We start from the raw sequence: 23,165 nt of genomic DNA, 5'->3' as shown, positions 1-23,165 counted from the left end.
TTTTACCAAAAAATTGTGGCTATAACAATAAGGTCCTCTAGACCTTGGGAAACAGGTTTAAAAACCTGTTGGATCTCCTCCGGTTCCTCTAATTCTCCCTCTCCCAAGGGAGGCATATCCTCATCTGAGCCTGCAGCCTCAATGCTTGCAAAAAGCCTCTTGGAAGCAGTGACAGCTGAAGGGGCTACAGGGAAAGTTCCTAGCCAGTGTCTCCACTGCTGAAGTTAATTCAGCCTGTTGGGACCTGGTGGCCTCCCTGTCTCTCTGAGAGGCAGACAGTTCAGAATATAGATTGGAAATCACATCTCATAATTGGACTTCCCAAACAGGGATGTCCTGTTGGGGTGGTAACACTGGTGGAAGGGTACAAGTATCACATATAAAAGAGTACCTTCCCCCTGAGGTGTAAATTTATTTTGACACCTTTTACAGGTCTCCTTCTGTTTTGAGCTAATGTTAATGAAGGGAGACACTCCAAACAACCCACAATGCACACAAGATAGGGAGCAAAAAAAGGGGCACAGGCAGCCTATAGGGAGAGCAAAGAGGAGGCTGCCACAGTCAGTATAGCGCTATTTGTATAATCAGAAGTGCTATGACTAAATTTAACACAGCCAATAATCCTAACACTCCAGTCCCCACTGTATACTTATCCAGTGCTTGGATCTTGAGCTGGTCAGTGGCAACAGAGTCCTGTCTGAGGCCAGAAGCAGCGCAGGGTACCAGGGAGTGCACAGGCTCCGGAGCGCATATAGAAGATGGCCGCTGCCTGTGCAGTCGAAGCAGCCAGGAGTGTCACACGCGTCAAGCTCCGCCCCCCATGAAAGGCGCACTGTTGCAAATGGCCGCCTGACCTACACCGCACTTAAACCCAGCATCCCTGCTAATAGGGAGCTGGCAATACTTACTAGCTGCCGGAGGCGGTGTGGCTGGGTGGACCATGACACAAGCCGTAAGCAGGATGGATGACACAGGAGCCAGGGAACCCCTGCGCAAACCACATGCAGTGGTGCTGGGGTTCCCTCTGGCAGTCCCACGTCACAGAGGCAGCGGCAGAAGCTGCCTGTCTGTCCTCAAGTGAAAAACAGCAAGTAAATAAAATAAATTTAATTTGTAACTGCCCAGGGAGGGCAATAAGCACCCAGCTGCTATAGGGCACAAACTAATAAGACTGCCTGTAGAGGGGAGGAGATAGCCACTCTGCAAAATTTCTTAAAGTGCCTATGCTCCTAATGGTCACCCTCTATTCCCCCACTGTAAACACCAGTGCCACCTGGTGGATGATGGAGAAAAAGGGTATAACCCACTATTTACTGCCCAGTTGTGCGAATCATTGCACCATGTATCTGTAATTACCATCATTTCATATTGCTCTTTCCTAACTAATAGGTTTGGGTTTACCCATTTTTACTCCTAGTCTTCTTGCATTAGCAAGTAAACATTTTAGTTTGTAACCTTGTCTCAGATACTTTGTGATGTTATGATTGCTTTATTTTTAATTGCTACGATTTTGCAGACTTATAATTAGTGTCTTAATTAGCTGAATTATCTGTCCTCCCTACACCACCCCGTGAAGTAGATTGTCCCCAACCTTACTACGCTTGACTTTTAATCCATCAATACCTACTGTTTCCACGCCCCTGAGACCTAGTTTAAAGAATCCTTCTAACCATCCTGTCACTCAGCTCGGCAGCCCCCTCCTCATTCAGGTCCATTCTGTCTGGACAGTAAAGATGGCCCCTGCCCGAGAAGTCTGCCCAGTGCTCTTGGGAAAAAAAAAACCCCAAACCCTTCTACCCTACACCATTTTCTTTGCCACATGTTTAAATGCCCAAGCTCCCTCTGTGTCCCTGGTCTAGCGTGTGGTACCGGTAATATTTCTGAAATTAGTACTCGGGATGTCTTTGCCTTAAGATTATGGCCTAGATCCCTTAAATCATGTTAGGACAACGAATCTGCCTCTAAGTCATTAGTAAAAATGTGAACCAAAAACACTGGATTTTTCCTAGCCCCTCCCAGTAAGCGGTCTTCCTGGTCTGCAATGTGCCATACCAGGGCATCCAGAAGACAACATACGGCAAGCACAGTCCTGGTAGCAGATTGCCTGGTCTACCTAGTAATTGAGTCCCCTACCACCATCTGTTTCTTTGATTCACTGTCCTTGGTTCCCTCTAAGCCTAAAGAACAGATCCCCTGGTTGCTAGAGGAAACAGTCGCATCAAGACGCACCAGTACTGAAATCTCATCCAGTCATTATAGGACTATATAATTGAATCCCCTTTTCTTATTTTCAAATTAAATATGTTCCATTTTCATGCGCTAACACATGGGATTGGGGATAAGTATCTGGCTCCAAGTGCAAAAAAGAGACACACTTCAGCGCTATCCTGGACTCATATAGATTTAAAATAGGAGACAAAACACTACAATGTCCCTCCCCAATCTGGAGAATTCTGTGGTCTCAGTGTTCATCAATCTTTTAGGATCCTCCACTGATTCTCTGTGAAATCCCTCAGAGAACACACTGACCTTAAACCAAGTCCCTATGATCACGTAAAGGTATCTTTCTTGTTAGGAATGATCCTTCTGTATAAAATTTTCTCCCCTATTTCTGATATCCTCAGGCAGGGTGATATACACAGACCTTATTCAAAGGCCCATCTTATTTGCATTTGTGTCAGCTGCCATCCAGGGCGTGGCTACCTTCTTATATCTTTTTGTTGTATCTGGCTTCAAGTGTTATCACTGGCTCGTAGGGCTGCAAAATCGGGAATTATGCTTCTCGTGAATAGCCCCCGGCAAATTAAAAAGCTGCAGTAAATTACTACAGCTTCTTGAATATCACCCACTGTCGGCAAATTAGTAATTATAAAGTTGGGCCATCTCTGTTTTAATACGGCAAAGTTGAGAATAAAAGACCAATACCTAGATTTATAAGATCTGTCCCCATTGTACGATCATGTATGTATGTATGTATACATAAATATATGCATATTAAATTAATATTTAATTTCAAGTTTAAATAAATGTGGCAAACTAGGTTAAGACCTAGTGGAACGTTTATTTATATTAAAAAACACAAAAAGAAAACTCCAGAATAAATATGTCCATTTACTCTTTTGCATAAAGTTTGTGTATGGTTAATATCCCTGTAGTCCATTATAAATTTTCTGTACGGATCCATGCTTCAAAAGCTTTTTCAAACCTAAAATACAAAAAGAAAGAATCATACTAGGATTCAGCCTTCAAGACAGTATTCAATTACATGGAGAAAACTAAATGGTGATATACGTTGAACCATAAAAAGGAAAGTCAATAAAGTTTTTAATATACAGTACATTACATTTTTACTACATTCAGATACTCTCTCACATGTATAACATTAACTGTTAATTTACAAACTATAAAAAGGTCCACTTTGGGCAAACTTTGACTAATAAAGCTCTCTGTCACAGTTCTTCATTAAACCGGATATCCCTCTACTTTGAGAATAGGGTTTACAAAAAACATTGGACTAAGGGACCCAAGAAAATATTATATTTATAGCAACCCCAGAATTCCAGTACAAAAAAAGGGATTTTTGTAAGAACTTACCGTTCGAATCCCTTTCTCTGATATGGTCCTGGTGACACAGCTCAACACTGGGATGTAGGAGGGTCCGAAGGAGCCAGGCACCTATCCTAAAGCTTTAGAGGGTAGGCTCCTCCCCTACTGCATCCCTGGACTCTTCAGTTCAACTTTCAAAGCCACTGGAATACATTAACTCAGTACAAACACCTGCACATTATCTGCACATTTTATAACAGAAACTGTTAACTTTTAACCATTTTAACATGAACATCATGAAATTCTGGCATACTTACTGAGCGTAAGGGAGGGATCGCTGTGTCACCAGGACCATATCAGAGAAAGGGATTCGAACGGTAAGTTCTTACAAAAATCCCTTTTTCTCTTTCAATGGTCCTGGTGACACAGCTCAACACTGGGACGTTCCAGAGCCGGTCCTTTGGGAGGGTACGCTCAGGTCTGCAGCTCTCAGCACTGCTCGCCCGAATGATGCGTCCTCCGACGCGAACTCATGGAATCTATAGAATTTGGCAAATGTGTGAACAGATGACCAAGTGGCAGCTCTGCAAACCTGCTCCGCTGTGGCCCCATGTCGAACCGCCCAAGAGGTGGCAACTGACCTGGTGGTATGCGCATTTATTTTGGCCGGTACTGGTCTACCCACTTTGGTGTAAGCAAAGGCTATCATAGACCGCAACCACCTAGCAATAGTCTGCTTAGATGCAGGCCAACCAATTTTGTGTACGTCATACAATACCAACAATGTGTCAGTCTTCCTGACACTCTTCACTCTGTCCACATATATGCGTAAGGCACGCACAACATCCAAAGTTCTCAACTTGTCCCTTTTCTTAGAACCCTCTGGGGGTTGAAACACAGGTAGAACAATCTCCTGATTTAAATGGAAGGTAGATACCACCTTCGGTAAAAACTGAGGCACTGTTCTTAAAACAGCCCTGTCATCATGAAAAATTAAGAAGGGAGATTTACATGATAAAGCTCCCAACTCTGAAACTCTTTTAGCAGATGCTACTGCTAACAAAAACACTAGCTTCCACGTAAGAAACTTAAAGTCAGCCGACCTTAAAGGTTCAAAAGGTGCCTTTTGAAGGCATTCCAAAACCAGTGATAGATCCCAAGGTGCCACTGGTTGCTTGTATGGAGGCTTCAACCTGGATACTCCTTGTAAAAAGGTTTGAATTTCCGGCAAAATGGCTATCTTTTTCTGGAAATAGATGGACAAGGCCGAGATCTGCACCTTCAGTGACTGAAGGCTTAGGCCCGATGAAAAACCATCTTGTAAGAATTCCATCATTCTTGATAGCTTAAAATGAGATGTATGAGCCTTTCTTCTCTCACACCATCGAATGTAAGTCTTCCAGACTCTATAATAATTTGCCGAAGATACAGCTTTTCTGGCCTTTATCATCGTCTGTACTACTGCGTCAGAAAACCCTTTTCTTTTTAAAATGATGGTTTCAATAGCCAGGCCGTCAAAATCAATCGATCTGAATCCAGGTGATTGAATGGGCCTTGTCTTAGAAGGTCTGGTCTCAGAGGTAGACGCCATGAGTCCACAGACAACCTCTGAAGCCTCGAGTACCAGGATCTCCTTGGCCAATCTGGGGCCACTAAGCTCACTGGAACCTTCTGCCCTTGTATTTTCTTCAGAAGTCTCGGTAACATTGGTACAGGTGGGAATGCATAAAGGAGATCTCCCTGCCAGTGAATAGTCATGGCATCCACTGCCTCCGCTAGTGGATCCCTTGTTCTGGCATAGAACCTGGGCACTTGACGGTTGATCCTGGATGCCATCAGGTCCACATCCGGAGTTCCCCACCTCGAAGTGATTTGGTGAAACACCTGAGGGTGTAAGCTCCATTCCCCTTCCTTGAGCTCCTCCCTGCTCAGGAAGTCGGCTTCTATATTCTCTATCCCTGGGATGAATATAGCCGATACAGCTGGAACATTCTGTTCCGCCCATAGGAAGATTCTGGACACCTCCCACATGGCCAATCTGCTGCGTGTACCTCCCTGGTGATTCAGATACGCCACAGCTGTGGCATTGTCGGTCTGAATCCTCAAAGGGAGGTTCTGTAACCTGTCTCCCGCCAAGGAAATCACTTTCCAGACAGCTCTCAGCTCCAAGATGTTGATTGGTAACGCTGATTCCTCTGCCGTCCACAGGCCCTGAAGCCTGAGATCCAGGACTACTGCCCCCCAGCCCCTGAGACTGGCGTCGGTAGTTACTATCAACCAGTCCCAGGTCTGTAATGACCGACCCCACTGAAGGGAATCTATTTCTGTCCACCACTTCAAGGATTCTCGGGTGTCCGAAGACAGCACTATCATCTCGGATTTCATGGTCAAAGTGTTTCCTGACCAGGCTGACAAGATGTTCCATTGGAACCTCCGAGAGTGGAACCTGGCAAATTGAAGCGTCTCGAATGACGCCACCATCTTCCCCAGGAGCTTGAGGCACCTCCATACTGAAATGCTCTGAGCCCTGAGAATCTCCTGGACTAGGGTGACCAGATCCCTGGCCTTTACCTCCGTGAGGAATACCCGATGAAGATGGGTGTCTAGTATGACTCCCAGGAATTGGAGCCTTTGCGACGGTACCAACTGAGATTTTTGCAAATTTAAAATCCAGCCGTGAGCCTGCAAAAAACTGATGGCCTCTGCCAAGTGACTCTGCAGCATGACTGCTGACTCTGCTTTGAACAGGAGATCGTCCAAATAGGGTATGACTGTGATTCCCCTGAGCCTCAGCACCGCCGCCATTACTGACATTATCTTTGTGAATACCCTTGGCGCGGTTGCTAGCCCAAAGGGTAACGCCCGGAATTGTAAATGCAGGTCTCCTATGGCAAACCTCAATAAGGTCTGATGCTCCGGGTGTATAGGAACGTGCAAATATGCGTCCTGGACATCCATGGACGCCAAAAATTCTCCCTGGTCCAGACTCAGGAGTACTGACCGTAGGGACTCCATTTTGAAATGGTCTACCCATAAATGAACATTTAGGGATTTCAAATTTAGTATTGGTCTGAAAGACCCGTCTGGTTTGGGCACCAGGAACAGTGTGGAGTAAAAGCCTTTCTTCCACTCTGCCCTGGGGACTGGTGTAACCACCCCTTTCTCCAAAAGGGAGTGAGCTGCTCTCACAAGAGCTGTACGAAGCCGTGCCTCCTTTGGTAAGGATGTGGGGATGAACCTCTTCGGAGGCGGCCCTCTGTAAGGGATTTTGTAACCCTGTGTTATAATATCTAACACCCAGGCATCCTGGCCTAAAGCAGTCCAAGCGTCCCTGAAGAGTGTGAGACGCCCCCCCACTTTTGTCACTGTCGGGCGAAGCCCCTGACAGTCATGCAGAGGGTTTATCCTCTCCTTTTGTGGCTGGCTTCTTGTGAAAAGAGCCAAATTTTGACTTCTGTGTCTTGCCTCTAGAGGACTGAAACCTTCCCCTGAAAGACTGTCCTCAAAAGGACGCACCACCTCTAGGGGAGGGCCGAAAGGACGGCTTAAAAGCAGAAAATCTTGACATCTGCTTTGCTGAGGAGGCCGGCAGGAATGTACTTTTGCCGCCCGTGGCCTGTTTTATAATCTCCTCTAGCTCGGTACCAAAGAGTACCTTTCCTTTGAAGGCTAATGTTTCCAGAGCCTTCTTGGACTCATTGTCTGCTTCCCAGGCTTTAAGCCAAAGCACTCTCCTGGCATTAATGGAGACTGTGGACACTCTGGTAGCCATTTTAATAGCTTCCTCCTCTGCTTCCACTGCATATTCTGCTGCTGCCTTAATCTTTTCTGCAAGCAGTAATGCACCAGGGTCAGCCTGCAGCACGGTGCATAATTCACCAGCCCACTCTATCATGGCCTTAGAGACCCAGGCTGAAGCAATAAGGGGCCGTAAGGTAAACCCCACCCCTTCAAAGATAGCTTTGAGGTTTCCCTCCAGCTTTTTATCCACAGAATCTTTGAAAGCTGCACCGCCCTGTACTGGTAATACAGTAGCCTTGGACAAACGTGCCACTGAAGCATCCACCACTGGGACCTTTTCCCAGAGCTCCGCATGAGACTCTGGCATGGGGTACAGACTAAGGAATCGCTTAGGCATCTGAAGCCTCTTATCAGGAGTTTTCCAAGCTCCTTCTAATAATTCCTGTAACCCCTCATCTGAAGGAAAAGTAACAGCCTCCTTCCGCTGTCGCTTAAAAACACCCTTAACAGGAGTCTTATCCTCCACAGTCAGCTTTAAAGCCTGCTTCACAGCTACAATGAGATCCTCTATACCAGCAGCAGAGTTCTCTTCCAAATCATCACCCTGATCCCAGGGGATGTCAGTATACTCTCCTTCCTCTTCATCTACCACAGTAGTTAAAGCATAAGACCTTCTAGGGGTCCCTGCCACATCATCCATTTTGTCCAGCATTTCACTGAACCTGTTAATCCCTTTTGCAGTATCCTGCATCACCTGAATCAGTGCAGGATCTGCCTGGGTAAGAGGCAAGGAGCCAGACGACTGCTGAGATGATGGCATAGGTCTCTGTGATTCTACCAGCCCATCACTCTGCCTGTCCAAAAGCTGCACCAAAGCGTTTACTGACCTGCCTAGGGCCCTGGCCCACGCAGGTTCCATATGCTCTGCCCTATGGGGATCGCTGCCCATGGGTCTCACATCAGCGCAAGTAATACATAAGCCCCCCTTGGCCATCTGCTCAGGGACAAACTTTTGTGTGCAAACATTGCACGCGCTCAGTGCATTAAGGGCTCCCTCCCCCAAAACCACAGCCTGATGCTCAGACATGATGCAAGTGATAATTGTATATCTATCAGTATACACAGTGCAAACAATTGTACAAGCGCTTATACAAAGTCAATGCACCCAGTCACTTAGCTGTCTGTAGGTTTCTCTGCGGGGAAGCGATGCCCAGGAAATCCAAGTCACTCTGCCAGGATCAATTCGCCAGCTCAGCTCCGCTGCAAGCGTTCTGAAAGGCGCCAAAGTCAGAGTGAAGGAAGAGACCAAAGTCCCTGCTGCTGCGGGGTCCGTGACCTTTTGGCGCCAACCACCCCCAGCTAGCCGCTCCTTAGGTAGGATTTCCTTGTTCCAGTGTCTCCCCCTCAAATGGGGACCACTTGGAACATGCCTGTCACAGCGCTGCTGTCCTCTCAGTCAGGAGCTCAGCGTGTAAGCTCCGCATAAAATGGCCGCCGCCATCACGGAGCGCCTGTCCCCCATGATCCCCACCTAACTGTGGAGCCGGTTTCAGGCAGCTCCGGAGCCCAGGCAGCCTCTTAATAGAGGCTATGAGCGCAGCACAGGGAGACCAGACAGCGTCTACCCTGTGCACAGATAGCTGACAGGACGCGCTTCTGTCAGCTCCTGCTGCGCTAGCAGTGTGAGGATTCACTATGAAAATCCTCACACTGTGCCTACCTAGCTAGGGTAATAGTTAATAAAATAATAAAAATCCCCTAACTACTCTAATTCTTCGGCTGCTCCTGCAGCCCTTTAGAATAGCACCCACTCCAGTGGGCACCTAACACGAACTGAAGAGTCCAGGGATGCAGTAGGGGAGGAGCCTACCCTCTAAAGCTTTAGGATAGGTGCCTGGCTCCTTCGGACCCTCCTACATCCCAGTGTTGAGCTGTGTCACCAGGACCATTGAAAGAGAAAAAGCAAAGCCAACAATTAAACTACTCCCAACTGAGCATGAGGGAGGGAATGCTTTAATTGAGCAAAGAAACATTTTTAACAAGGCTGGGGAACATAGGACCATTGGCCGCTCAACAGAAAGTGTGAACAGAGGACCAGGTGGCAGCCCTGCATAACTGCTCCACTGAAGCCTCGTGAAACACAGCCCAAGAGGAAGCAACAGACCTTGGCATTAACCCTAGCTGGAACTGGTTGACCAACCTTGGTGTAGGCAAAAGCAATAACTGATCTCAATCATCTAGCAATAGTCTTCTTTGAGGCCAGCCACCCTCCCTTAGGAACATCATACAGCACCCTCTCTTATGAACATCATACAACACCAGCAACGTATTGATCTTGCAAAATGACTTTACTGTCCAAATATATGCGCAGTGCGAACCACATCCACCCGTAACAATATGTCCCTATTTCTGATCTCCTCAGGAGGGCAAAACACCGGAAGCACAATCTCCTGGTTTAAATGAAAATCAGAGACCACGTTTGGTAAAAATGTAGGCATCGTACGAATGGCCTTATCGTGAAACACTAGGAAGGGAGGCTTACAAAACAAGGCGCCCAATTCTAAGGCTCTCCTGGCTGAAGCAATAGCCAGAAGAAAAGCCAGTTTCCAACAAAGAAACTTAAAATCTGCCAATCGCAATGTTCAAACGGAGGCTTCTGCAATACGGAAAGCACCGGGGATAAATCCCATGGGGCTACTGGCAGACTTAAGGAGGTCTAATGTGCACAACCCCTTCAAGGAAGCATTGAACTTCTGGTTCAATGAAAGAAAATGGATAACGTGGAAAGTTGAACCTTTAAGGATTGTAGACCCCGCCTAGAGAAAATCCAAAAGCCAAGACAATTTGAATCTAGAAGTGTGTACTTTATGTTTCTCACACCATCTGATGTAAATCTTCCAGACCCTATGGTAATTTGCAGCTGAGAAAGGCTTCCTATCCTTCAACATCATCTCAATCACAGCGTCAGAAAAACCTTTTTTCTTCTTCAGAAATTAGATTTCAAAAGCCATGCCGTAAAATTTAATTGAGCTAGGTCCTGATGAAAGAATGGACCTTGACGGAGCAGATCTGGATGAAGAGGAAGGCTCCAAGGAGGCACCACCGACAACCAGAGTATCTCCAAAAACTGGGACCTCCTGGGCCAATCCGATGCCACCAGAATGACCCGGGAGCCCAGAACCCAAATCATCTGGAGGACTCGTGCAATCATAGCAATAGGAGGAAAATATATGCCAGCTTGAATTTACAAGGTATAGTCATGGCATCCACGGCCCATGCCATCGGATCTCTGGTCCGTGAGCAAAACATCAGAACCTGACAATTGCGTGTCAATGCCATTAAGTCCACCTCCGGGAGCCCCCAGTGCACTTTAAGATCCTGGAACACCTTCGGATGTAACGCCCATTCCCCCTCCATCAGCTTTGATCTGCTGAGGAAGTCTGCCTCCATATTCCGGACTCCTGGAATGAATATCTCTGACAACACTAAAACATGTGATAATCGCCCACTGGAAAATCTGGGACACCTCTCGCATCGCCAACCTGCAACCTATCCTCTTGTTGATTTAAATATGCCACAGCCGTGGCATTGTCTGACTGAATTTTCACTGGTGAACCCGTTAAGACATCCTCCGCTTACTATGCTGCTATAAGTACACCATACTTAACAAGAACAACAGTACTTGTGTATTTTGGCGGCGCCCATCGCATCGCATACCATAACGCATACGATGGTATGCGATGCGACGCGATATCGTACGATAGTGCACGATGGCATACAATTTTGAAATTTTTACATACCTGTGAAGCCCGCGAAGGGACGCGTTTACCTGTGAAGGTATCCGCGTCCGCTCGCCACGCTTCGGGCTTGGTGGCTCGCTGCGCTCGCCACACTATTCTATTCTCAACTCCACGCCGACGTGGATAGTGGGGGTATGAAAAGGTCGTAGGACGCGTACCGCCGCCCCTCGCGGGCTCGCTGCGCTCGCCACGCTTCGGGTTCACGTTTATAGTGGGGGGGTGGCGTGGGGGTGCATTTATCATTGTAAGCACCCATTTGGGTGCTTATACGATTTTTGGTCGTATAGGGGCTCAAAATCGCGTCGCATCGCATCGTATGCCATCGGGTGCATGGCATGCGATGCGATCTGTTAGACGGACATCGGGGGCGCCGCCAAAATACACAAGTACCAGAACAAACCCCCCCCTGAAAAAAAACACAGCACTTACAAATAAAATGAACAATTATTTAGCTACAAAAAAGTGCCCTACTCCACAAAGTGCACAAAGAAGACCGGAATTTTCTGGGGTTGCTGAGGGGAGGAGATTAGAATTTAAAGGTACAGTATGGTTTTGTAACACGCCGACATTAGGTGACAGTCAGTAAGGTGTTAATGCCCCAGCACAATGTATGCTGCCAGCCCAGCTGGGGTTAATTGCAGCAGGGGGCGGGAGTGATCCCCTGATTGGCAGGAAGAGGAAATAGAGAGAAGCCTGCAGGGAAGGACTCATGTGGAGAGCAGGGGAGAGGAGCCTCAGCACCACAGAGCACAGGTGGCAAGTAAAGAGTGCAGCAGAGCCCAGTCCCAGAGTGCAGCAACAGAGCCCAGTCCCAGAGTGCAGCAGCACCAGCAGAGCCCAGTCCCAGGTGTCGACCTAAGCCATATCAGCTCTTCAGTGGTCGAACCAAGGCATATTGACTTAATGTTGCAGAGCCCAGTCCCAGAGTGCAGCAGCAGCAGAGCCCAGTCCCAGAGTGCAGCAGCAGCAGAGTCCAGTCCCAGAGTGCAGCAGCAACAGAGCCCAGTCCCAGAGTGCAGCAGCAGCAGCAGAGCCCAGTCCCAGAGTGCAGCAGCAGCAGCAGAGCCCAGTCCCAGAGTGCAGCAGCAGCAGAGCCCAGTCCCAGAGTGCAGCAGCAGCAGAGCCCAGTCCCAGAGTGCAGCAGCAGCAGAGCCCAGTCCCAGAGTGCAGCAGCAGCAGAGCCCAGTCCCAGAGTGCAGCAGCAGCAGAGCCCAGTCCCAGAGTGCAGCAGCAGCAGAGCCCAGTCCCAGAGTGCAGCAGCAGCAGAGCCCAGTCCCAGAGTGCAGCAGCAGCAGAGCCCAGTCCCAGAGTGCAGCAGCAGCAACAGAGCCCAGCTGAACCCTGCCTGCTAATAGTGAGTGTATCATTGTGATTTATTGGCTGCTGTGTCAAAGCAAATCCTTGGCAGACTGTCAGAAGGAGTTGTCTCCAGTACCGTACCATGCAGCAAGGAAGCCAGATGGAAGACAGAACAACAGCAATCGAACCGAAACTGCTGGGAACCACCTTGGGAATATGGATGACGGGCAACCAACCAGTTCGACTACCAGGGTCGACCCATTTGCCGACAGTATCAAAAGGTGGGGCACGTTGAAAGGGACTGTCCTCCACACAACCCTTTAAACTCGAATGCCCAGAGGAGGAGGACCGAACCTTGGGGAGAAAAGGAAGAGTAGGTCCAGGCCCTGAAGACTGGCAGACCTGCTATGGCAGACAATGCCATATAAGTGCAGGCAAATTATCTGCCATGTTAGACCGTGACCCTCCAGTTCGCACGAAAAGTCAAGGGAAAGTGATCTGGTACCACGTACAATGTGGATATGGGTTCGTAGAGTGTGCTGACCCAAAGCAAGACCTCTTCGTTCACTACACCGCTATCCAGAAGAGTAACCCAAGAAAATTATACCGAAGCCTCAGGGCTGGGGAGATGGTAGAATTTGACATAGTCAGAGGAGAAAAGGGTCTCAAAGCTGTAGACGCCACTGGTCCCAGTGGTATTCCCATTCGAGGCAGCAGATATGCAGCAAGAAGCAAGGGTTACGGGAGCCACCCACCTCCCAGAAGCCCTCTACATGACTACCATCAAAAAGACAAACCCCAGAGGGATAGTATGTATTCCAAGGAAACGGAAAGCGTTGCAGGAAACACCAAGGGAAGGCCATATGTATGTAGCCAACAGTACTCTCATGCCTGAGGGCAGGACAAGCTAAAGAAAAACAATCCGTCACTAAGCAAAGTAGACACCAAATGGAAAGCCCGTCCTTATATGGCCACTAAAAGTCTGACGTCGACAGCCGAGAGTTATCAGATTGGAGGCCCATATGGTACTAGACGGCAGTGGATTTATTTCGACCAACTTAAGCAGTACCCTAACCAAACAGCGAAGAGAGTGATCATGACGATGAGGATCGTGTCCCGAGCATGTTACAGAGTCCAGCAGGGCCGTTACTGAATGCGGGTGGCCAATACTTCCTCCAATGGTAGAACCACCTTTGCGGTATAGGGAGTTGTGTTACTCTTCGTGTTACTGAACATTTTTGTATTACTGTTCATTTGTTGATAATATTGGTCGGCACTGTTTAAGTAGCCTGTGTAATGTTGTACCTCTTTTTGTAAGTTATACCTTGATTCAGTGAGTGGACTCAGTTGTTCTGGAACTTTATAACAATTCAAGACACCTGTATCTGCATTGGTGTGCGCGAGGACATGCACATAAAAAAGTATGGGTGGATGTAACACCCTGACATTAGGTGACATCAGTCGACAGGTGCCACAGTTAATAAGGGGTTAATGCCCCAGCACAATGTATGCTGCCAGCCCAGCACCACAAAGCACAGGTGGCAAGTAAAGTGTGCAGCAGCAGCAGAGCGCAGTCCCAGAGTACAGCAGCAGAGCGCAGTCCCAGCAGAGCCCAGTCCCAGAGGGCAGCAGCACCAGAAGAGCCCAGTCCCAGAGGGCAGCAGCACCAGCAGAGCCCAGTCCCAGAGGGCAGCAGCACCAGTAGAGCCCAGTCCCAGAGGGCGGCAGCAGCACCAGCAGAGCCCAGTCCCAGAGGGCGGCAGCAGCACCAGCAGAGCCCAGTCCCAGAGGGCGGCAGCAGCACAAGCAGAGCCCAGTCCCAGAGGGCGGCAGCAGCACCAGCAGAGCCCAGTCCCAGAGGGCGGCAGCAGCACCAGCAGAGCCCAGTCCCAGAGGGCGGCAGCAGCACCAGCAGAGCCCAGTCCCAGAGGGCGACAGCAGCACCAGCAGAGCCCAGTCCCAGAGGGCGGCAGCAGCACCAGCAGAGCCCAGTCCCAGAGTGCAGCAGCAGAGCCCAGTCCCAGAGTGCAGCAGCAGAGCCCAGTCCCAGAGTGCAGCAGCAGCAGCAGCAGAGCCCAGTCCCAGAGTGCAGCAGCAGCAGCAGAGCCCAGTCCCAGAGTGCAGCAGCAGCAGAGCCCAGTCCCAGAGTGCAGCAGCAGCGAGCCCAGCAACATTGTGAGCCCAGCTGAACCCTGCCTGCTAATCTTGAGTGTGTCATTGTGATTTATGGGCTGCTGTGTCAAAGCAAATGGCCAGAGAGTGAAGGCATAGTTGGAGTTGTTAATCCTTGGCAGACCGTCAGAAGGAGTTGGTGATAGCATGGCCCCAGTACCGTACCGAGGTGTAGCTGAGTGTGGCAACAGGAAAGCGCCCACACTAGCGTGACCTGGAGGCTGCACCAAGAATTGCTAAGGCCTCATCCATATAGATACCTACCTTTGAGGGTCCTAGAAAATACCTTAAGGACCAGGTTACTGTTTAAAGGTCTACATCAGAATCCCTGGAGTAATAGTGCCACCCGGTGGCCCAAGAGTAAAAGTACAGCCTTTGTTATAACTTGAAGAGAAGACCTTTACTAGTCAAAGTGTGATTTTCTCCCTGGACGCTAACATGGTGCACCGGTTCCGTTCAGGACTGGCCAGCCCTAGTTATAGAGTACCCGGGTACAGCAGGTTAGAATGTATTGTGATTATTGTTGATTATTGCTGAATTATCTGCATTTTGATTATTGTGTAATTCGCATTGTAATTGCTGTTGAAGTGCTTATATTGTGACGAAGACTGGAAGGTTGGTGTCCCTAGTTACAGACCCCAGAATAAAAGGTCAAATTGATATTTGTTTTGGTCCATCATTCCTTGGTGTCCATTACGTGGAAGTGAGAAGACCCCTGACCGGATACGAAGAAGACTGGGTGTGAATTGGTTCGGCACCTGCAAGCCAAGGTAATCGTGTTCCCGTTGGTTACAGTTTGATTGCCAACTCCGCTAGCCAACCTGCAATATTAAGATTCCCCAGCCTGCTTAAAGAGTAGATCAATTTTTGTTACAAACAAAAGGTGTTAAAGAAGTACTTTTATTTATGAATGGCATTCAGCAGCCATAGTCATGGGCACCAACATGCATTGTCTCTTGATGTTTGTCTTCTATGTACACAATGTTCCCCTATTTTTTTGGTGTCTTCAGGTCTACTTCCAATCTCTTTATTAATTATTTTATATTATCTTTATTTCCACATTCATGTTTACGATCTGAACAGGTTATGTAGACAATATTGTATTCATTCAGTTTTTTCTTTTGTGAATCCAAAAAACTTTCACAATTAAATCAAGAGTGTGAGAAAAACAAACAAACCATAGGCATAAACTATTTGATAGCTTAGTTTGACCCCGGCAGAATCATTTGTATTCTAGCAGTATGCATCAGAAAACATGCTTACCATCTTTCTGCTCTTCCGATAGCTGTTCTTTAGGGAATTCCACATCAAATGTAATAATTAGAGAACCCTTAATGTTATTGTTGTCAAAATTAGGAAGTCCTTCACCTTTTTTCCAAAGTTTTGCTCCTGGTTTAGTTATTTTATCTCTCATTATGTGAACCTATTAAGAGATTTTTTTTTGTATATCAATATATAGAATATAATATCAATATATATATATAATATAAAAAATCGAAGTATGCATTAAAATATTTTTTTACGATGATATTACAATAAAATACAAATGAAACATGTAAAACCCACAGTAGAATGTCAGAAAGAAGGAACATTCATTCTGTAGAAGTTCCAGAAGAAGGGGCATGTCCCTTAGTAGATTTTGCAAAACCAAAAAGAAAAATAGCTAGCATCAGATTAGTGGTGACCTTTTTCACTATCATTGATCTACCACATTTTACAAAAGGATAGGAAGAAACAGATTGGTTGTTATAGGAAACCACTCCACTTTTTCGTTTTCAGAAGGTTTAATAAGTCTGCACCTAATTCTTATGTATTCTCCTCTCAGACCATCAATGGTCTGAAGAGGTCCTTTGTTTTACAGGATCTGAACGACCTGAAGTAGGTACAGACGCGGCTTTACTTAGCAATGTTTCAACTGTAATGTGCAACTACTCTTAAATTACTGTTTGGAAAATGTTCTTATAAAATTTCCAGATTTTCATTCCAACCAGATTGGAAAAATAATCCTATAGTGTGTGGGCCTTAAAAGCTGATGTATCTAGCTTCAAAAAGTGATAAAATCAAGAGTGATAAACAGTCTGCCATTCAGCTCCTAACTGTCACATTGCAGACTGGGATAGAAAAAGGACAGGTAGGAGCTGATTGGTTGTCTGTCACTCTCCACTTTATCACTTTTTGAAACTTGATAAATCTGTCCCTATATGAAGACAATAATGTGAAGACAATAAAGATCTAGCTTTTGTGCATTGTTTATAACCTATCAGTAGGTTTTATGGGGGATGCGGTCACTAGGTTGACAAGCATTAGGTTGACATGGAAAAGGTCAGCATGAAAAAAAGGTCGACATGAGTTTTTCATGGCTTTCTATTTTTTTTTTTTTTACAGGTGATTCGTCATACTTTACTATGCAAGTGGTTACAGAGTGAAAATATAGTAGTGTGCTGAACATAGCAAGATACCATACCCGAACCATGGCAAGCAAAGCGAGCCCTGTGAGGGGAAACGGCACACTAATACAGTGTCCATGTCGATTTAAGTCAACATAGATACCAAAAAACTCATGCCAACCTTAACCATTTCATGTGTCGACCTAGTGACTGTCGACCTAAGTTAGGTTCCTATTACCCTATGACCCATTCCTGTTTTATGGATAGACCGCAACACTCACGGTCATAGTGTTCTTTGCCAATATAGATTTGCAAAATCATAGCGCAAGATAGAATCATTAAAAGAGCACACCATCTCTCGCTCCTCTAGTGGCTATGTAGCATACATAGCGCAAAGCAAGTAAGGACACATATGACGGAAACATGCCAAGTAATAACACCCAATGTGAACACAAAATTAAATGAAATCGTAAAACATCTATGCATGTTCACATTATTAAAGTGATGGGCACAGTGCGCAATTTAAGGTTTCAAAACTGCCATAAGATTGACTTTAATGTGAGCAAAATCACAAGGAACCCAGGGTCAGATTTATTAAGCTCGGTGATGTGATTAGTGTCTGGTTTGTATCACCGGCCAATCAGCTCCTAACTGTGAAGTTACAGGCTTGGTTTGAAAAAGGACAGGTAGGAGTTCATTGGCCAGTGATAAAAACCAGACACTTCATCACATCACCGAGGTTAATAAATCTGCCCCCAAGAGCAGTGACATGTACCAAACGGCCTAGTGACCTCCAAATACTATCCATTATACGGTTATATGGTTTACCTTACACAGTCTTACCTATAAGTATCCATATATATTGAGGTTAACTTGACAAATACAGAAGTGAATGGCTTATGAGCCTTAAAAGCATAGAAAGTTTATTATACTTACTTTATGGCCATCCAAATGAGTAATATCCATTTCGAAACCTATTAGTGCCTCAACTAGAGATATTGTCACATTTGTGTAAAGGTCATCTCCTCTTCTTTCAAATATGGGATGCCTGTTTAGAATAGAATTAAAAATGGAAATATACTGTAACATATTTTAGGATGCATAGAACAGTCCAAAATAAAACAACTGTTACTTACTTGTTACAAGATAGCACTACTTTTCCTATCTTTAGCTACAATAGGTTTTGCTTCACATATAAAACATTACAAAATCATTTGGTACTTATGTAGTATCTGGGCGTCCGATTTTGTGATTGTATGCCTTACCTTAAGGCATACAATCAGATGCGATGCGATTCGATGCGATTTTGCAGAGGATTCAATGTTAAGAAGGTCCTGTTCATTTCCCCACTATCCAAGTGGGCATAGAGTTGATTTTATATAGCGTGGCGAGCGCAGCGAGCCACCGAGCCCGAAGCGTGGCGAGCGGACGCATATTTCTTAAAAAGTATTCTGTGTCCCCTCGCGGGCTCGGTGGCTCGCTACGCTCGCCACAGGTTTATATCCAACTCCATGCCCACTTGGATAGTGGGGAAAGGAAAAGGACCCCTTTTTCCCATTGAATTCTATGTTAAAATGGACTCAGACCATTTTAACATTGAATCCTATGGAAAAATCTTGACCATCGCATCGCATACGATTTGGTCGCATGCGATGCGATGCGATCCGATTTCTAAATCGGACGCCCAGATACTACATAAGTACCAATCATTTATTTCATTGAAGATAATGTTCATAACTATTCATATTTTTAACCACACATTTCTGTATGCAAGAGCATTTCATTTAATCACAATACAATTCTTTTCTGTCCCTTGTCGCAAACCAGTGTAATATGACAACTTACTGTACATGTAAAGCTACAACAAAAACACAACCAATAGGTGATTTTTTTTTTCTTAATCGTATTGGGTAATTACAGTAGGTGCAATGACATCCATTGGGGTACATTCAATGCTGATCAGATGAGCTATGAAGGCGAGCAGTGCCTATGGCTTGCCATCATAGCTCGACCTCAGTATTCAACTGACCCCCTGCACTCTGTTTACACCTCGCTATTTAAAAAAAAAAAAAAAAAAAAAAAAAAAAGGAGGTAGAAATGGCCAGTGCGGTCACCAAAACGGCGAGGCTCACAACTATATGCAGCATGTTCCCTGCATTAGCCATGAACCTTGCCGCTCAGGGGAATCCTCGCTGTCCTCTGACGGCGAGGATTCCCCCAGAATGTTGAATAGGGTGAGCGGCCAATGAGGGGGTTAAATGGCAAAGATGTATTACCATAGATTACCATATATTAATGAACTCAAAGTTCAGGTGAATCCTGTTTATACTGATCATCCTTGAGATGTTCCTACAGTTTAATTGGAGACCACCTGTGATAAATTCAGTTGATGTCTCGAGGCACAAATCTCAGGAAGGGTACATACAAAGATCTGCTGCTTTGAAAGTCCCAATGAGCAGTGGCCTCCATCATTTTACATGGAAGTTCTGAACCACCAGGACTCTTCCTAGAGCTGGCCAGCAATCTAACTGGAGAATCCAATGGCTACTCTGTCAGAGCTACAGCTTTTTCTCTGAGGAGAGAGGAGAACATTCCAGAAGGAAAACCATCTCTGCAGCAATCCACCAATCAGGCCTGTATGATAGAGTGACCAGACGGAAGCCACTCCTTAGTAAAAAGCACATGGTAGCCCACCTGTAGTTTGCCAAAATGCACCCGAAGGACTCTCAGACTACAAGAAACAAAATTATCTGGTCTAATGAGACAAAGATTGAACTCTTTGGCATGAATGTCAGACATCATGTTGGGAAGAAACCAGGCACCGCTCATCGCCAAATGTTGGGAAGAAACCAGGCACCGCCAAAATATTTTGTGAACCATTGCCTTATGCCATGAAATATTAGGTTAAGCATCCCATTATTATTGACCATAACATTTTCATTTGTTTCATCAAGTAAAATATTCTTTGGATTAAAAAAATGAAATGCAACATCTGATATCTATTAAATATGAAATAAACAGTGACAGATAATTTCCTATGTGTCATTACTTTTATAAAATGTAAATTACTTTTGTCACTTTCAGGTTATTTCAGAGAAAAATTGGCATTTCATATACCAAAATGGACAAATTTTGTTCTTTGAAAAAACCCAACTGGCCATTCACTCATACTTATTGCTGCAGAGAGTTCTATTTTAAAAGTCATAAACAGCATATTAGCTTGTGGAGGTTTGTATGTGTGTGTCCAGGGGAAGGATACATTATTATATAATGTGTCACATAAGAAATTAGGTACTCTTTACCTAGAAGGGCGCCAGCGATTGAAATCGCGGTCGTCGGGGGTAAAAATCGCGGTCATCGCGGGTAAATCGGGATGGCCGCGATGACCGCGATTTTCCCATAGGGAACAATGTTAAAAAGGCTGATTGACCGCGATTTGACTGTTAAATGCCTCAATGGACCCGATTTGGCCCTAGGAATCAATGTTAAATGGGCCACAGAGCCCAAATAAGCACAATTAACCCTTAAATGTCCCCCCCAATTTTTAACGCCACCCCACGATCCACGCGAACCCGAAGCGTGGCGAGCGCAGCGAGCCCGCGAGGGGCGGCGGTACGCGTCCTCCGACCTTTTCATGCCCTACTATCCACTAGGGCGTGGAGTGAGAATATAATAGTGTGGCGAGCGCAGCGAGCCACCGAGCCCGAAGCGTGGCGAGCGCAGCAAGCCCCGCGAGGGGACGCGGATACCTTCACAGTTATACGCGTCCCCTCGCGGGCTTCACAGGTGTCCGTGGCGACGCCGACACCTGTGAAGCCCGCGAGGGGACGCGTCTACCTGTGAAGGTATCCGCGTCCGCTCGCCACGCTTCGGGCTCGGTGGCTCGCTACACTATTATATTCTCACTCCACGCCCTAGTGGATAGTAGGGCATGAAAATCGCGGGCATCGCGTCGGTCGCGTCGCGGCCAGACATAAATGTACCCGCGATGCCCGCGACGGGCGCCCTTCTAGGTAAAGAGTACCAGAAATTATTTTAAAAAATGTATAAGGGGTACTCCTGTTTCCCTCCCAACTCTACCACCCCCATATGACTGTGCTGCATCCACCACTATCTGAATTCCTGACAAGTTTCTTTCCTAGGACTATGATAGAACACATAACTTACTTGAGAACTTTAATCCGAAATCGCAGATCTCCGGGCTCTCCGTCTATGTGGGGCTCACCTAATATTATAATAGAAAAAGTTCTAAGAATTGAAAACCGTAAAAAACAAAACAAAAAAAAAAGAGAATTCAGAATCACACTCACCTTCTCCAATGAATGGATACTCCATACCATCTCTAACACCAGGCTCAATCTCCACTTCTAAAGTTCTCTCCTCATTTACAAGTCTAAAAAAAAATAAAAAAATTTTTTTTTAAAAAGGAGGGAAAAACTATCTGGTGTATTTACCAACACGCTTTTACCACATTAGTTTGACAGAATGTAACTGCACCTTCTTCCACAATCAATTATTTAATCTCCTCTATTACTCTTTTACTTTTTTCGCATCATGATACTGCCTTATAGCATGTAGCTGTACCTAGGTGAACGATCCAAACATCTTCTGACTGCTCCAATGTTGTCAGGTGCAGGAATGTATTCAGTAATAATTTAGGGCAGGGCTGGGCAATTGCGGCCCTCCAGATATTGAGGAACTACACATCCCAGCATGCCTTGCATCAGTTTCAGCATGGCTACATAGCAAAACTAATGCAAAGCATCCTGGGATGTGTAGTTCCTCAACATCTGGAGGGTCGCAATTGCCCAGCCCTGATTTAGGGTGAACCCAGTGTGGACATTATTTAGTTTCTGGCCATATAAACTTGGAGTTAAGACAGCTAGAAAGATAAATGTTTATGTAAATCAAAATATTAAACACAGCAAGACCTTTGTAGTTTAAAACCATAAGGTGCCCATACATGGTGCGACAGGGTAGTGCAATGAGATGCACGCTCCCATGCACATCACATAAAGTCTGTGCAGCCCGTGCTTTTAGTACGAGATTGCATAGTATCTAGTACAAAAGGCACGGTGCTGTAGCACATTATATGCTTTTTGTACTAGATGCTATGCAATCTAGTACGCACCGTGTATGGGCACCTATGGATCTAATCACAGAAGGGTATGGGCAAAAAAAAAAAAATCACCTCTCCAACATTCCTTTACTATAGTAACATTTTTATTTTTAAATTATGGCGGTATTCAATTAGCCGCAGTCAGTTACAGCTTTCCTGTTTTGACTGCCTCACACAGGCAAAACAAAAACCCTGGTAACTGTTTCAAAAATGTGATCACTGCAACAGAAACACAAAGGTCTGTAGCTTTTCGCAGACCCTACGTGTTCCCATGCAGTTTAGGGTAACTAACCACATGGTATAAATGGGCTACAATAGTATAGGCCAATACCACCACTGAGCAAATATTGCAATAAAAGAAATTTCTTGCCATGTGGCAACTTAACACAAGTAATAGGACACATAACTAAGGGCCAGGTTTTTTTAAGCTTCAAAAGTGATAAAATGGAGTGATAAACAGCCAGCCAATCAGATCCTACCTTCCATGCCACAGAATGTGTTTGAAAAATGTCAGACAGGAGCTGATTAGCTGGCTGTTTATCACTCTCAATTTTATCACTTTTGAAGCTTAGAGAATCTGGCCCACAGTCACTTTAGGTGTTATGAAAGATACAGATAGGGTGCACTGCGCTCACCTTTTTGTCAGTTGTGTTTAGGCGCCGCTTAGTCTTAAGGGTATCCCAAACCCTTTTTTGTTCATATATAATGTTTGGAGAATGGACATAAGCGCTACCTGTATTCAAAGCTGAAACTGTTGGTTTTATACACCAAATTAAGGCACCAATTCCCCATTCATCAGTGCACAGATAAGAACACTCCGAGGAGGAGCTGCAGTCACCACCCGTTCCCTCATCTTGCGAGAGCCGCGAACAGCAGCCTGCAAGTCACAGACGGAAGTACAGCAAACAGGGACAAAGGCACAGACTGGCTAACCAGCACCCAGGCCAGTGTCAGACGCTGGAAAACAGCCAGCCACCCGCCGAACGAGGTCTGCCCTAAAGACCCACGGAGGCAAACACAGGACCGGACGGACTGACCCCAGCCAGAGGCTGCAAACTGTGAGTGCCAAACAGACTGTCCACCACTACCTGCCCAGCGGGA

General features: G+C 46.0%; 1 protein-coding gene across 1 annotated transcript in view; it reads right to left on the bottom strand.

Annotated features, from left to right (window-relative positions):
* Positions 1-3,041: 3,041 nt before the first annotated feature.
* Positions 3,042-23,165, bottom strand: part of DNAJB11 (DnaJ heat shock protein family (Hsp40) member B11) — a 69,568-nt gene continuing 49,444 nt past the window's right edge. Inside the window, exons 6-10 of the mRNA XM_083153591.1 lie at positions 21,256-21,338; positions 21,113-21,170; positions 17,882-17,993; positions 15,822-15,981; positions 3,042-3,205 (exon numbers count right to left, since the gene is read on the bottom strand). Of these exons, the coding sequence (XP_083009717.1) occupies positions 3,141-3,205; positions 15,822-15,981; positions 17,882-17,993; positions 21,113-21,170; positions 21,256-21,338 (478 nt within the window). The 3' untranslated portion in view covers positions 3,042-3,140. The remainder of the gene's footprint in view (positions 3,206-15,821; positions 15,982-17,881; positions 17,994-21,112; positions 21,171-21,255; positions 21,339-23,165) is intronic.

Source organism: Crinia signifera, chromosome 7 (assembly GCF_055691185.1).
Source record: "Crinia signifera chromosome 7, ASM5569118v1, whole genome shotgun sequence".
NCBI lineage: Eukaryota > Metazoa > Chordata > Amphibia > Anura > Myobatrachidae > Crinia > Crinia signifera.
The sequence above is the reverse complement of the archived record's forward strand: the minus strand, read 5'-3'. Positions and strand labels throughout refer to the sequence as shown.